Source organism: Anabrus simplex, chromosome 2 (genome assembly GCF_040414725.1).
Source record: "Anabrus simplex isolate iqAnaSimp1 chromosome 2, ASM4041472v1, whole genome shotgun sequence".
Taxonomy (NCBI): Eukaryota; Metazoa; Arthropoda; class Insecta; order Orthoptera; family Tettigoniidae; genus Anabrus; species Anabrus simplex.
The window spans coordinates 1,837,020-1,851,618 of NC_090266.1; the positions used below are offsets into that span (position 1 = coordinate 1,837,020).

At 39.0% G+C, this 14,599-nt stretch overlaps 1 protein-coding gene across 2 annotated transcripts in view; it reads left to right on the top strand.

Annotated features, from left to right (window-relative positions):
- Nucleotides 1–642: 642 nt before the first annotated feature.
- LOC136863902 (3'(2'),5'-bisphosphate nucleotidase 1) overlaps nt 643–14,599 on the top strand; it is a 129,361-nt gene continuing 115,404 nt past the window's right edge. Inside the window, exons 1-3 of one of the 2 annotated variants that reach the window (XM_067140312.2) lie at nt 643–765; nt 1,188–1,327; nt 1,506–1,715. In XM_067140312.2, the coding sequence (XP_066996413.2) occupies nt 1,208–1,327; nt 1,506–1,715 (330 nt within the window). In that variant the 5' untranslated portion in view covers nt 643–765; nt 1,188–1,207. The other variant, XM_067140313.2, reaches the window with a different exon arrangement.

Here is a 14,599-nt window from a genome sequence, read left to right on the forward strand (position 1 = left end):
TTGGTTAGCCGACTATGGCGAAGTGCTGCATTTGTCATATTCACTGAACTTGGCGGTATTCCTTTAGTTTGTGGAGTACTTGGTGGAACGCCAGAAATTGATGCACAAAGTGCGTATGAACCAGCATTTGCTGATCGGTATGGGAAACATTCCTTGAATGTAATGTTCATATGTGGACCAAATTTAGAATTATACAGTTGATAGCGTGATTTGGCGACCACGGGGCTCATAGCTGAGTCCCACTTACTTGTGCCACTTCCATCTATCCTATCCAACCTCCCTTGGTCAAGTGACCCTATTGAACATATGGATTAATATGCAGTTGTAGTCAAGCAATAGCCTACTGCTGCGAACAAACACAAACCAAGAACATGTGCAACAAACCGATTCTAACCTCCAATTGGATCAGCTTACTAATTAACTAATATTATGAGTGAAGACATTTTATTAGTCATGTATACACCTTTATGAAACAGAATTTGGTTAACCAATAAATATTTTTATGAGTTCTAATAATATCAGTTAAGTTTTATGGAACAGGGCGATACAGAACACTGTTCCTTCCGGACAGGGTTTTGGTAGACCAGTCCCGCCGAGTGCAAGCGATACGGAACACTGTTCTTTCGGAACAGGATGTTCCGGCGTACTGTTTACTTAGAGACCAGTTCCGAGTTTGGAACAGTTCCAAAATAACTGTTATGTTATTTTTTGCCCATCTCTACTATTATATGTGATGTGTCCAGGATTGAGGATTGTACACTCCGGGTACTTTCGTCTCGCTCTCCCCACAACCTGTTCTTGCATTCTTGAGCATTTCTTATTTGCAAATATGCGCTTTGTCTTTCCTTGTTTAGTTGGAAGAATTTTTTTTAAAGAATTTGTGTCTGTAACCTGACCGTTCTTACTAATGACAGCGGAATTGAAAGCTGTTTGCGTATTTAATTATTTTACTGCTGCATTGTCTTCGTGTGTTGCTGTGTTGTAGATACCACCTTGATTATGGTTTCATGACTGCATTGTGCGCGCTAGTCAGCATGTGCTCAAGGATATCACGTATTTTGTTTCCTTTTTTTTTTTCCTACGTCAGGACTTTAGCTTTACAATTGTTTTGTCACAGTGTTTGAAAGTAAAAGTGCCGCACTGGCCTTGGCGCGTTTGTTCTGTTAAGTCCTGCTTATCTCTTTCAGTGCTGTAGATAACTTTAACCATGGCTCAGAATGCTCCTGTAATTCTCCGACTAGTTGCTTCCTCTATTAAAGTAGCCGCACGTGCTGGAAAAATTATTAGAGATGTGATGCTGAGAGGAGAACTTGGGATTGTTGAGAAGGTAATGTTAATAATTATTGGTGTTACTTGGAAGCAATGCCTTATATTGTACGATTTCCTAGGGTTACTAGCCGGCATGATGTTGATAGGTACAGTAAGTTATCTATATTTGAATGTTAAAAGATATTTCGTTTAACTCAAATGTTTAGTATAATATTGTATACTATTTAATTTCCCAGGGAAAAAACGACTTGCAGACTGAGGCTGATCGTTCGGCACAACGTTGCATTGTTGCTTCATTATCTCAGCAGTTCCCTGCAATTACCATAATTGGAGAAGAAGAACCATCAAATTGTGAAGTACCTTCTGATTGGGTTGTTACTGACTGTGATAATGATATTCTCCAGCTTGCTTGTCCCAAGGAGTTGCAGGATATTTCAGATGAAGAGGTATGGCTAACCTGATTGTTCAGTAAGCTTAGGCCTATAATATGAAATGCAGAACTTGCTTATTATGGCATAGGCTGGTATAAAGAACTAGGGTACAATTTTGATGAAGGTTTGATGCTATTTTGTAATGAAAAATAAGGTATTAGGCTATTCTACAGTTATGTGAACGAATCATAACCATCAAATTTTGTTGTATTTTTTGTCCTAAATGGAGGATAATAATTGCTTTCATACAAATCAACAGTAAAATTAGCAGTAAATTAATAAATACCACTATTAATAGAGAAATATTGGTACGTAACTACAGCGACTTCTGTGGCATTCCACTTCATCGTACAGTCCTTTGTTTCCTTCCTGAGGTCCTGGACTAGCACCAATGCATGGAAGTGCTGTGTCTGTGAATTCTCAATATCTTTGTTCATCATGACTAGCGCAGGCAGTTCAGACGGGAAAATGGAGGTTAAAAGAATATCGTAAATAACACAAAAATGATTTTTGTTGAAAGAAAAATAGCATGATCCCTGGACCAATACTTATATTAAATAATGAGTTACAAGCACAAGTCAGCAACTTGCCCCACCAAGTAACATCAAGCAGAGCAAAGAAGTTCAAAGAAGTTAAGTCAGCAAAGACTTCACACACACAAGTTTTACATGAACAAATGACATAGTGAAGCGCTTTGACGTAGTAAAATTCATAGTTGTAATGTAGCAAGTATGTATGCTTATATTTCTCTAGTAATAATCATATTTATTAATTTACTCTTAATTTGCTTAAAACTGGGCGAGTTGGCCGTGCTGTTAGAGGCGTGCGGCTGTGGGCTTGCATCCGGGATATAGTGGGTTCGAATCCCACTGTCGGCAGGCCTGAAGATGGTTTTCCATGGTTTCCCATTTTCACACCAGGCAAATGCTGGGGCTGTACCTTAATTAAGGTCACGGCCGCTTCCTTCCAACTCCTAGCCCTCTCCCATCCCATCGTCGCCATAAGACCTATACGTGTCAGTGCGATGTAAAGCCAATAGCAAAAAAAAATTGCTTAAAAGCAATTATTATCTTCCTTTTTTTTTTTTTTTTTTGCTAGTGGCTTTACGTTGCACCGACACAGATAGGTCTTATGGCAATGATGGGATAGGAAAGGCCTAATAATTGGAAGGAAGCGACCGTGGTCTTAATTATGATACAGCCCCAGCATTTGCCTGGTGTGAAAATGGGAAACCACAGAAAACAATCTTCAGGGCTGCCGACAGTGGGATTTGAACCCACTATCTCCCGGGTGCAAGCTCACAACCACGGCCCCTAACCGCACGACCAACTTGCCCGGTTATCTTCCATTTATGACAAAAATTATAATGAAATTTCATGGATACTATTCGTTCGTGTACCCTCATTCTAGATCAAATATCTCAGTTAAAAAATATATTCCACTGTCTTCTTTTCCAGAAGGCTGTTGTCATATTTCACTGTGAATTGTCTGCTGTCTTTGCTGAATCCAAGATGGACAGCAGTTAGGGATGCCAGTAAACAGAGGGTCCATGCACATTTCATCTTTCATCCCCATCTTGATGATGGTTTCCACCCCTGTTTGTATAATTATTTTTACATTATGCAAATGGGAATAATATATATACCTCAATGTAAATATTCAGCTATACAATAATAATAATAATATTGGCTTTACGTCCCACTAACTACTTAGAAAGTGTGTGGGGAAAGTGTGTGGAGGAAAGGGAACCAGGGTAGAATGTTATCCAGGAATTAGGTTGAGGCAGATGTTGAGGAAAGTAGAAAAGAAGGAGGAAGGAGAAGGTGGTAGTGTTTCACGTTGGTACCAACAACGTAAGGCAAGCTGATATAAGTACCAACATAGTTGGAGATGTGTGGGATCTGGTAAATGCAGCACGGGTGAAGTTTAAGAAAGCAGAGATTGTTATTAGTGGAATACTGTGTAGGAGGGATACTGACTGGAGGGTGATTGGGGATTTAAATGAGACTATGGAGTGGGTATGTGGGAAACTGGGAGAGAAATTTCTAGATCCTAATGGGTGGGTAGGAGATAGGGATCTGCGCTCGGATGGCCTTCATTTAAACCGCAGTGGTATGTATAAGTTAGGAAAATTGTTTGGAAGGGTAATAGGGAGGTACATTCAGGGAAACGGGATGGCCTAGGGAGCGGTGATAAGGGAACAGGGAACTGGAAATCAAGTAGGGATGACATAAAATTGTTAGTGTTGAACTGTAGAAGTATTGTAAAGAAAGGAATAGAATTAAGTAATTTAATAATAGATATATATTTACCAGTTATTGTAATAGGAGTTGAATCATGGCTGAGAAATGATATAATGGATGCAAAAGTTTTCTCACGGCACTGGAGTGTGTTACAAGTAATGAAAATCATATTATTTTCCGTATTGAAAGAATCTCAATAATAATATAAGAATTTATTGGACTCCAACCTATTCAATACGTTACAGGATGTTAACATTTTTAGTTAAACATCGTTAAAATGGAGACATGTTTCGCCACCCATGTGGGGCATCATTAGTCATATCATATCTGGTGTCTGGTGTTGTAAACTCAGAGCCAACAGACGGGCAGCAATCAACACAACAGTAGATAACAAATAACAACTTCTACTTACATAAAACATTATTTCTGCATCTACTGACTTTTTCTGGCAAGGTTTCAGCCATTTTTATTACTTACCGTTTCTAAGGGCCACTTATAATTTTTCAACAGATGCTTCTTCTCACTTGCTGACGAATTTCATCAGCGGCCTTGGAAAGATTGTATTCATGACAATCAAGTTTATGCTTGTGTTCACGCCCTCATGTCGTTGGCTTTATATTATTACCACTTTGGTTTTCCACTAATTGTTTATATGAACTGTTTTTAATTAGAATTTTAATAGAAGTTTTAGTCTCCGACAAGATTACAGTTTAATCATAAGACAGTTTTCCATTAGCATCTTTATATATTGTATCACTTTTCACATTTTTATGTTCTGAATTTTAATGTCTGACTAAACTTTTAACTTCCACTTTTAATTTAGTTATATTGTTGATGATTGTATTTAGGCTGAAGATACCCTTAATTGAGGGCGAAACATGTCCCATGTAACTAAGAAACTATTTATGTAACCACTATAAGTGAAAATATAAGTATTGAATAGGTGGAACAAATTAAAACGCCTTTATCATTGTTGAATTGTAAAAATTTTCAATACGGACCTAAAATGAGGTTTATGACATGTAATTGGTATGTTCCGAGCTGTCAGTGGAGAGATGGCGTGGAATGACATTAGTAGACAAATAAGTTTGAATGGCGTTTATAAAAGTAGGAAAGATCACAATATGAAGATAAAGTTGGAATTCAAGAGGACAAACTGGGGCAAATATTCATTTATAGGAAGGGGAGTTAGGGATTGGAATAACTTACCAAGGGAGATGTTCAATAAATTTCCAATTCCTTTGAAATCATTTAGGAAAAGGCTAGGAAAGCAACAGATAGGGAATCTGCCACCTGGGCGACTGCCCTAAATGCAGATCAGTATTGATTGATTGATAGATAGATAGATAGATAGTTTTCGGAGATGCTGAGGTGTCAGAATTTAGTCCCACAGGAGTTTTTATGTGCCAGTAAAGCTACCGACATGAGGTCAGTGATCTCCCCAGAAATTTTCGTCAGCCGGGTGGTAGGAATGAGTAGCCAGGTGGGGAATGAATATGATAACATTTCTATTTATACCCCTCAGGACATTAACAATACCATCAGACAGGTAAACATTAACTGTAAAAATTGAACTACTGTATTTTAGTGTTAATATGACAAAAAGATACAACAGAGTATTTTGAACTTCTAGTGTTCTTAGTGTTCTACTGCTCGTTCATAATCATGTAACCCCCTCTGGGAGGGGGACGCAGATGAAGAATACTCCCACGGTATCCCCTGCCTGTCATAAGAGGTGACTAAAAGGGGCAACCATTAGGATGATCGAATTAGAACCATGCGACTACTTGTAATTAGTACCACCACGCGGGGAACACCATGGGTTGCTTGTACTTGCTTGTAGTACCACTATGTTAGGTACAAAATAGGTTTTTGAATAGTAGCAATAGAGTGCGTTGCAGGATTTTACAGTACGTGTGATTAGTAGACTACCACTATATGAGTGACACCTTGGTTCTGGCTTGCCTATGATTAGTACCCACTATATGGGGAATGCCACGGGATAGTGTGGGACCCTGTGGTTTGTACACTTACGTGATGAACACCATAGGTTTGCGTTGCCTGCAAATGGCGCCGCGATGTGCGAAACACCATAGGTCTGAATTTCATTATCTGTGAGTAGTACCACAGTGTGTGGAATACCACGAGTCTATGCTACTTTTGATTAGTACCGCAACATGACAAATATCATGGTTCTACTTTCGTAGCGATAAGTACCCTTATGAGGGGCAGATGACTTGGAAATTGTACCCCTTTAGACTATAATAATAATAATAATAATAATAATATTGGCTTTACGTCCCACTAACTACTTAGATGGTTTTTGGACTTGCTGAGGTGTCAGAATTTAGTCCCACAGGAGTTTTTATGGTGCCGCTTCTGTACCCGGTGTGCAGACTTGGGGATGATAAAATCATATAAGAATGATGTGCGATACCTTAAGTAGCAGAAAGGAGAGATCCTTCCTTCATGCTTGCCAGAAACCCACCATCACGCCCCAAAACGTATTCTTACTTATATAGAAGAATTAAAACTGAGACTGTGTAAATGAGATGATAGCGACCATGTGCTGTGTTCCTATTGGGCGGCTAATGTTCGCGAAGAGTTCCTATTCACCAGACAAGCTTTTTAATGTCTCCGACAGAGCTCGCATCGTGTGCAAGTACAGGGCTGCCATATTCCCTAAAAGTAAGAGAACCATGAATTCCTACCTCGCTGTGACCTATCTTTGCATATCCAGGCCAAGCTCTGTCATGAGAGCCCCTTCGAGAGGCTCTTAACTATGGCCGCGGCGGATACTGCCCGCATGGCAAGAAGAAAAAAAGTAATTTAGCAGCTCTAACCTATCTTTGCAAATACAGGCCAAGCTCTGGTCTTGACACTAAGAATGCGAAAGTTGGCAAGCCTCCCGAGTGTTACGTGACATCGCCCATGTCACGCCATGTTGGATGTCTAACCTCACTTTCGCACGCAGTGTACGGAAGCTTTACCGTTTTTATGTGCCAGTAAAGCTACCGACATGAGGCCAGTGATCTCCCCAGAAATTTTCGTCAGCCGGGTGGCAGGAATGAGTAGCCAGGTGGGGAATGAATATATTTCAATTTATACCCCTCAGGACATTAACAATACCATCAGACAGGTAAACTTTAACTCTAAAAATTGAACTACTGTATTTTAGTGTTAATATGACAAAAAGATACAACAGAGTATTTTGAACTTCTAGTGTTCTTAGTGTTCTACTGCTCGTTCATAATCATGTAACCCCCTCTGGGAGGGGGACGCAGATGAAGAATACTCCCACGGTATCCCCTGCCTGTCATAAGAGGTGATCAAGGGATGATCGAATTAGAACCATGCGACTACTTGTAATTAGTACCACCACGCGGGGAACATCATGGGTTGCTTTTACTTGCTCGTAGTACCACTATGTTAGGTACAAAATAGGTTTTTGAATAGTAGCAGAAGAGTGCGTTGCAGGCTTTTACAGTACCTGTGATTAGTAGACTACCACTATATGAGCGACACCATGGTTCTGGCTGGTTCAGTCTGGTGCTATAGAAGCAGGCCCTTGGTCAGTAATACTATTGTTTTACGTCAGTTTTTGTGACTGTGAGGCATTGCGGGCCGGTTCCTCTGATTGTTTTAAATTCATATCCATCCATTCATTCTTCTCCCTCACGTTTTGAATTCTGGTCATTGGAGGATTTTGGACTTTTAATTTGTCGTCTCATTTCGTACTATTAGGGTAGGCCCTTTAAAACAACAATTATCATAATATTCATGTAACTCCAGTACTTATCACTCAGTTGCTGTGGAGTGCCATACGGGTTTGTGACGACGTGCAGAATGGAGTGCCTGTATGCGATTCCACAGAAATCCAGACACCGCTCGCACACGACAGTACGCGATAGTCAAGCGAAACCTTTAAACTCTGATATAATTGATGCAGTTATGCTGCCAATAATGATGATTTATAATTTAAATAAACAGTTTTACAGTATTTACGTTTTAATTTGGAGCGCTCAACGACTCAAATGTGTAATAATATAATGTAACCAGTATATATCTAGCCGGGTGGTGCACCCATTGAAAAGGTCCCAGGGAGAACACTGCCAGGCTTATATATTTGAGCACTTTCAAATACCACCAGGCTGCGCCAGGATCGAACCTGCTAACTTAGGGTCAGAAGGCAAGCGCAGCCACTCAGCCCGGCGCACTCAATAGTAGGGACTTCTTCCACTGCTTTTCCCACACCCTGATGACATAATAAGTGCGAACTGTGTTGCACATGTGGACTTAGACCTGTTTATGGCTGAATGCTGCTCCTGACATAAATCCTGGTGGTGCTTCGGTACTTGGTTCAGATGTTGGTATCATAGACAAATAACATTTTATGATATCTGAAACAGCAGATCGGAGAGATCACTCCTGGATGCTTGCCAGAGGACTCACCAAACCAACTTTGAAGTCTTTCTAATATAGAAGAATTAAAATGGAGACTCTGTAAATCTGGTACTTGCAACCATTTTCTGTGTTGCTATTGGCTGGCTTCTGTCAGCTGTCATGATAGATCTCGCATGATGTGTTCTCCCAAGGTTGCCACCTTCTGTGTAAGTAGGAAATGTGCACAGTTCAAGTTGTCATGGCGTTGTTCCATAACACTACTTTTTGTAACATTTTAACAGAGCAAGTACTGCACGGTTTGCATCCCGTAGCAGTCAAGTAGCATTTGGGAGATAGCTGGTTCAAACCCCACTGTCAGCATCCCTGAAGATGGTTTTCCATGGTTTCCCATTTTCACACCAGGCAAATGCTCTACAGTATGGTCATGTGTTGGTGCGACGTAAAGCATATTCCACCTTTACAATACAATTAGTCTTTAATGATAGACTTGCCTGTTTCAACCTTTGTAGTTTATTAACTTCATTATCCCCATATTGATCATTACAACAATTGCATCTAACACAGGCCAAAACCGATACTGACAAATGTATTAAATACATCAAAAATAAATTAAGTATTGATTAGATGGAAACTCCAGGCGATCTTCAGTTGCTGAAGAACCTTAATTTGATAAAACAACATAACTAACAACAATGTTAAAACACTACATATTTGTAAGTTTAAATGATACAATTTGTAATAAAAGTTGTATTAAATTGGTGTTATACAGGTTTAAATTATGTCTAAAAGTTCATTTGTGAAGTGTCACTGGTATGGCCTTGATGCTCCATCCACAAACACTTGATGAATTGTATGTTTCTATATTAATACAAGTACGTGCCTGCGACAAGCAAGCAAGTGACCGGGTGGATACAACAGGAGAATATTCCTATACAACCCATTGCCGGCTTCAAACAGATCAAAAATTACGCAGACAAATTCAAAGGGATGTTCTCACATTTACCTCCTAACATTGGACAATTAAATCCACAAGACAAATCTGAGGGCAGCAAGCACCCAATTATAGTGATAAGAAGCTTTAACTCATTTTACCAACTGCTTGCATCCCCTGAAACATGCCAAAATGTGTACCTGTTTTAATATACAAACATACAATTTGTCAAATATTCGTGAAATGACACTTCACCAATGACCTTTTAGACATAATTTAAACCTTTATAACTCCAATTTAATGCAACTTTTATTACAAATTGTATCATTTAAACTTAGAAATAAGTAGTGTTTTAACATTATTGTATGTTGTTTTATCAAATTAAGGTTCTTCAGCAGCTGAAGATGACCTTTAATAGAGGCCCAAACTGGTTCTGCTAAATGTATTAAATACATCAAAAATAAATTAAGTATTGATTAGGTGGAAACTCTAGGTTTATAATTGTGATTGTTCAAAATCAAAATCTCTTTATTTGCAAATGAGGTGTCTACCTTGGTGGCAAATGGTACACTAAAATACATTATTGTCAAGCACTAAATTTTAAATTAACATGAGACGAAGAAAATTTTCCTAGAATACAATATTATACAATTTACGCTAATAATTTGTTCTATTAAACACACACATCATCCTTAATAAATTTATATTGTTTACAAAATTCTACTTATAATATCTTACAAACATAGTCAACTCATATACAGTATGTGAAATTACTTCTAATAATAATATACAACTGGTATAAGATTAAAATTAACATTGAATTTATTTACATATTTATATTTTACCCATTTTGGAACATAAGTAGCATAACGACCTGCTGCGTCTTAACCAGAGCCCCTTTTGCCACCACTTTTCAGAGTTCCTGAAGGGCCTTCACAGCTACCGTAGCGGTCCCAGGGCCCTCGAAGTCCCCACTGTACTTCACCTCTACAGGCAGTCCCCTACTTGGGCTGTCCAAAATCCATAGACCAGGGGATGGAATTAATTTAATCACACACATTTTTTATTTACAATATCCTGCACTGGTCGAATGCCCTCTAACATTTCATTTATTTTCTCTGTTGTTGTTTATTCTCTTCTTGAATATCTGTACAGATTTTGGAAAAGGATCAAACACTACCCCTGGTAAACTGTTCCACTCCTTCACGCCCTTCCCAATGAATGAAAATTTACCCCAATCGCTTCTGCTAAAATTCCTTCTAATTTTGTACTTGTGGTCAGTTCTACCAATATAATTATTTTCCAACTGAAGCCTCTCACGGATATCTCTCCATGCTTCTTCTCCTGTATAGGCTCTATATAATCCTATAAGTCTAGTTTTCTCCCTTCTCTTACTTAAAGTTTCCCACCCAAGTTCCTTTAACATTTCTGATACACTACTGTTTCTCCTGAAATCCCCTGTTACAAACCTTGCTGCTTTCCTCTGCACACCATCTAGTTCTTTTATTAGGTATTCTTGGTGAGGATCCCAAACACTGTTTGCATATTCCAATAATGGACGAACCATACTTAAGTAACTTTTTTCTTTTAATTCTTTGTTGCATCCTTTAAGTAGCCTCATTATGACATGTAACGATCTGTATGCTTTCCCAACAATGTCATCCACATGACCCTTCCAGTGCAAATTAATTTCAAATCTCACACCTAAGTATTTGCACTTGCCATCTTTTGGGATAACTACCTCATCCAAAGTATATTCAAATTCAGTTTTAAAGCTCCTGTTTGTAAATGTTGTAACAGTTGATTTGCCTCCATTAATCTTCATATTATTTTCTTCAACCCATTCTTGGATACTGTCAAGGTCCCTTTGTAATTCTGAGCAATCCTCAATGTTATTTATTTCCCTATAAACAATTATGTCATCTGCATACAATCTTATTTTCGATGTTATATTGTTCCCTAAATCATTTGCGTATATTAAGAAAAGTAACGGACTGATTATACTACCATGTGCAATTCCCTTCCAAACTTTATCTTCCTGTGATATATTATTTCCTACTTTGACTTTCTGAACCCTTGAATTTAGAAATGTTCTTATCCAGCGTATAACCCTTACGTCCAATCCTATTCCCTCCAATTTCTTTAATAATATTCCATGTTCCACTCTATCAAAGGCTTTGGAAAGATCTATGGCTATGCAATCTAACTGGCCTCCTGAATCCAACTGATCTGATATGTCCTGCTGAAATCCCACCAGTTGTGCCTCGCAAGAAAATTTCTTTCTATATCCATACTGGCTCCTCATGAACCAATTTTTATCATCACATATCCCTCTGATGTACTTTGCTATTAAACTCTCCAGTATTTTACAAACTTTACTGGTCAGGCTGATTGGTCTGTAGTTCTCTGGTCTCCTTTTATCACCCTTTCCTGTATAAATTGGTATTATTATAGATTCCTTCCATTCCTTTGGTATTACACTATTATTTATGACATAGTCAAAGAGAAATTTTAAATAAGGCACTATGTACCACCCCATTGTCTTTAATACCTCCCCAGTAATTTGATCACTTCCTGCTGCTTTTCCTTGCTGAAGCAGTTGGATTTCTCTGAAAATATCTTCATTTGTGAATGAGAAGCTTCTCGTTTCCCTATGTGTCTCTCCCTCTCTATTTTCTGTTATGGTTTCCAAGTCCTGACAATCTTCTACTGAATCACTGAATTCCCTACTAAAGAGGTTTGCTTTCTCAGTACCTGTTAAATAGTGTTCACCCCCTTCTCCCACCATTGTAGGGATTTGGATTCCTTTACCTTCTTGATTCCTAATATATGAATACAGCTTTTTTCCATTTCCCTTTGTGGTCATTACCCTCTTGAAGAATGCCATTCATATAATTCTCTTTTGCTTCCTTTTTCACTCTATTCAGTTCCCTCATTAGCTGTTTTCTAGTTTCTCTATTCTCCCTAGCCTCTTTGATTTTCCTGTTTACTATTCTACATTTTCTTTTTAATTTTCTTATTTCCCGTGTATAATAAACAGGGTCTGAGGTAATTTTACCCTTCTTAACAGGTACAAATCTCTTCTCTCCTTCCCAAATGATTCCTTTAAATTTAGCCCAGAGTGTATCCACATTACTCCCTTCACTTATCCAACAACTGAATTGTGATTTAAGGTAAGTCCCAAATTCATCAACTTTAGTTTTTCTGTACAATTTCTTGTCTTGTGTGACCCTCTTATTAAGCCTTTTTGGTACCAGTCCTGCATCCATTATTACAGCCTTATGGTCACCTATTCCTTCAATTGGGAACATGCATCATTTTCAAAAATATTTTTTTTGAAAAGTACACCAATGAAATAGTACGTAAACGTATTACATTGTGGTATGTTGCCTTGTTTTCTACCATTAAAAAAATATTTAATAGTGCCTTTCCGCAAGGCGAGTGAAACGGCCTCTGACGTAAGCGGCGCGCTGTGATGTCACGATCCAGTACCGCATGGAGCTCTACCAGCCGTTGTGCATCAGCTGTTGCTAAAAGCCGATTGTTTATTATTCATGATCGCGAATATCTTCAAAATGACAGAAGAAAGGTTCAAAACAGCACAATCAGACAATCTATCATGTGTAAATGTCATCATTCTTGAAAAATAGTGACTTTTGTGGCCGCAGAAATTCGCGGATAACAAGCAAGTTTGTAAGTGGCGTCTTTTATATACGTGCAATGTACTGTAACCCATAGTATTAGGATAACAACGAACCTGGATATATATCACATCACTTTCAACATTTCCTTCTAGACTGATTCCCCTATTAAAGAATAACATTACATTTTTGGGCTTTCAGCATTAGTAAAGTAAGAAATCGGATTTCAGCACTAACATAAACATATAGGTAGCATTATAGTACTAGTCCGCCTCTGTGGTGTAGTGGTTAATGTGTGCCACTCCCGGAGGCCCGGTTTCGATTCCCGGCTCTGCCATGAAAGTTGAAAACAAATAGTACGAGGGCTGGAACGGGGTCTACTCAGCCTCGGGAGGTCAACTGAGTAGAAGGGTTTCGAATCCCACCTCAGCCATCCTCAAAGTGGTTTTTCGTATTTTCCTACTTCTCCTCCAGGCACCTAAGGCCACGGCCGTTTCCTTCCCTGTTCCTTGTCTATCCCTTCCGATCCTCCCATCCTCCAACAAGGCCTCTGTTGAGCGTAACAGGTGAGGCCGCCTGGACGAGGTAATGGCCCTCCTCACCAGTCGCATCACCATACTCAAAGTCTCACGTTCCAGGACACTGCCCTTGAAGTGGTAGAGGTGAAATCCCTCGCTGAGTCCGAGAGAAAACCAACCCTGAAGGATAAACTGATTAAGAAAGAAAGAAAGATCATAGTACTATAGGGCTATAATCTATCATTCCCAAAAAAATATATATTTATGGTTGGGACAACTGGCCTACCCACTTCTGGGGCCCATGAAAGAGAATTAAATATGTTTGTGGAGGAAAAAGTTAAACATGATAAAGATAAATATGATTTCATCTATCTTAGAAGTGAAGCTTCCACGGTGTGAAGAATTATTTAATTTATTTTCCGGGTTGAACCGTGTTGTATTTGTACGCATATCACGTACAGTTTGCCGACGTTTCGAATACATTGCAGTATTCTTTGTCAAGGTGACTGAAATACCCCTACTCGATCCGAGGTAATCAGTCTCCCAGGCAGAAATTACACTACTAGAGTGGCCTTGATCTTGGCCTTTTATATCCTAGCCTATCTGGCTGACGTAAGCCCTGGCTGTCTTGCGAGGCTTCTGGAAAGTTTATGTCACAGCCAGGTAGTGGGGGCTTGCCCGCGCTGTTATGTAATGGGGTTGCGGCCCGTGTGTTTATGTTGTGGTCTGTATGTCTTGAACTATGAATGATGGGCATCCAAGAATTACTGATTTTGTATCCTTCTTCTAAATTTATGTTATTCGGATGTTTCTTGATTTCGATAGCCTCACGGATTTTCCTTTCCAGGTTCCAAGGGATAGCTGCTAGAATCTTGGTCTTGTCAAATGATATTCCGTGCCTAGTTTCGTAGGAATGCTGGTTTTCTGAAGAAATTCTGGAGGATTGGAAATGTGCATTGATTCACCCACTTCACAAGAAAGGAGACAAATCGGATATTAATAACTACAGAGGAATTTCTCTCCTCTCACTCGTATATAAAATGTTCTATAAAGCTCTACTTAATAGATTAGAGAAACAAACGTTAGGAGTTCTCGGCTCCGGCCACAGCATACACTAAGTGCGGATTCCCACACAGGTTGTTTCATAAGTTCCCATAAGTTT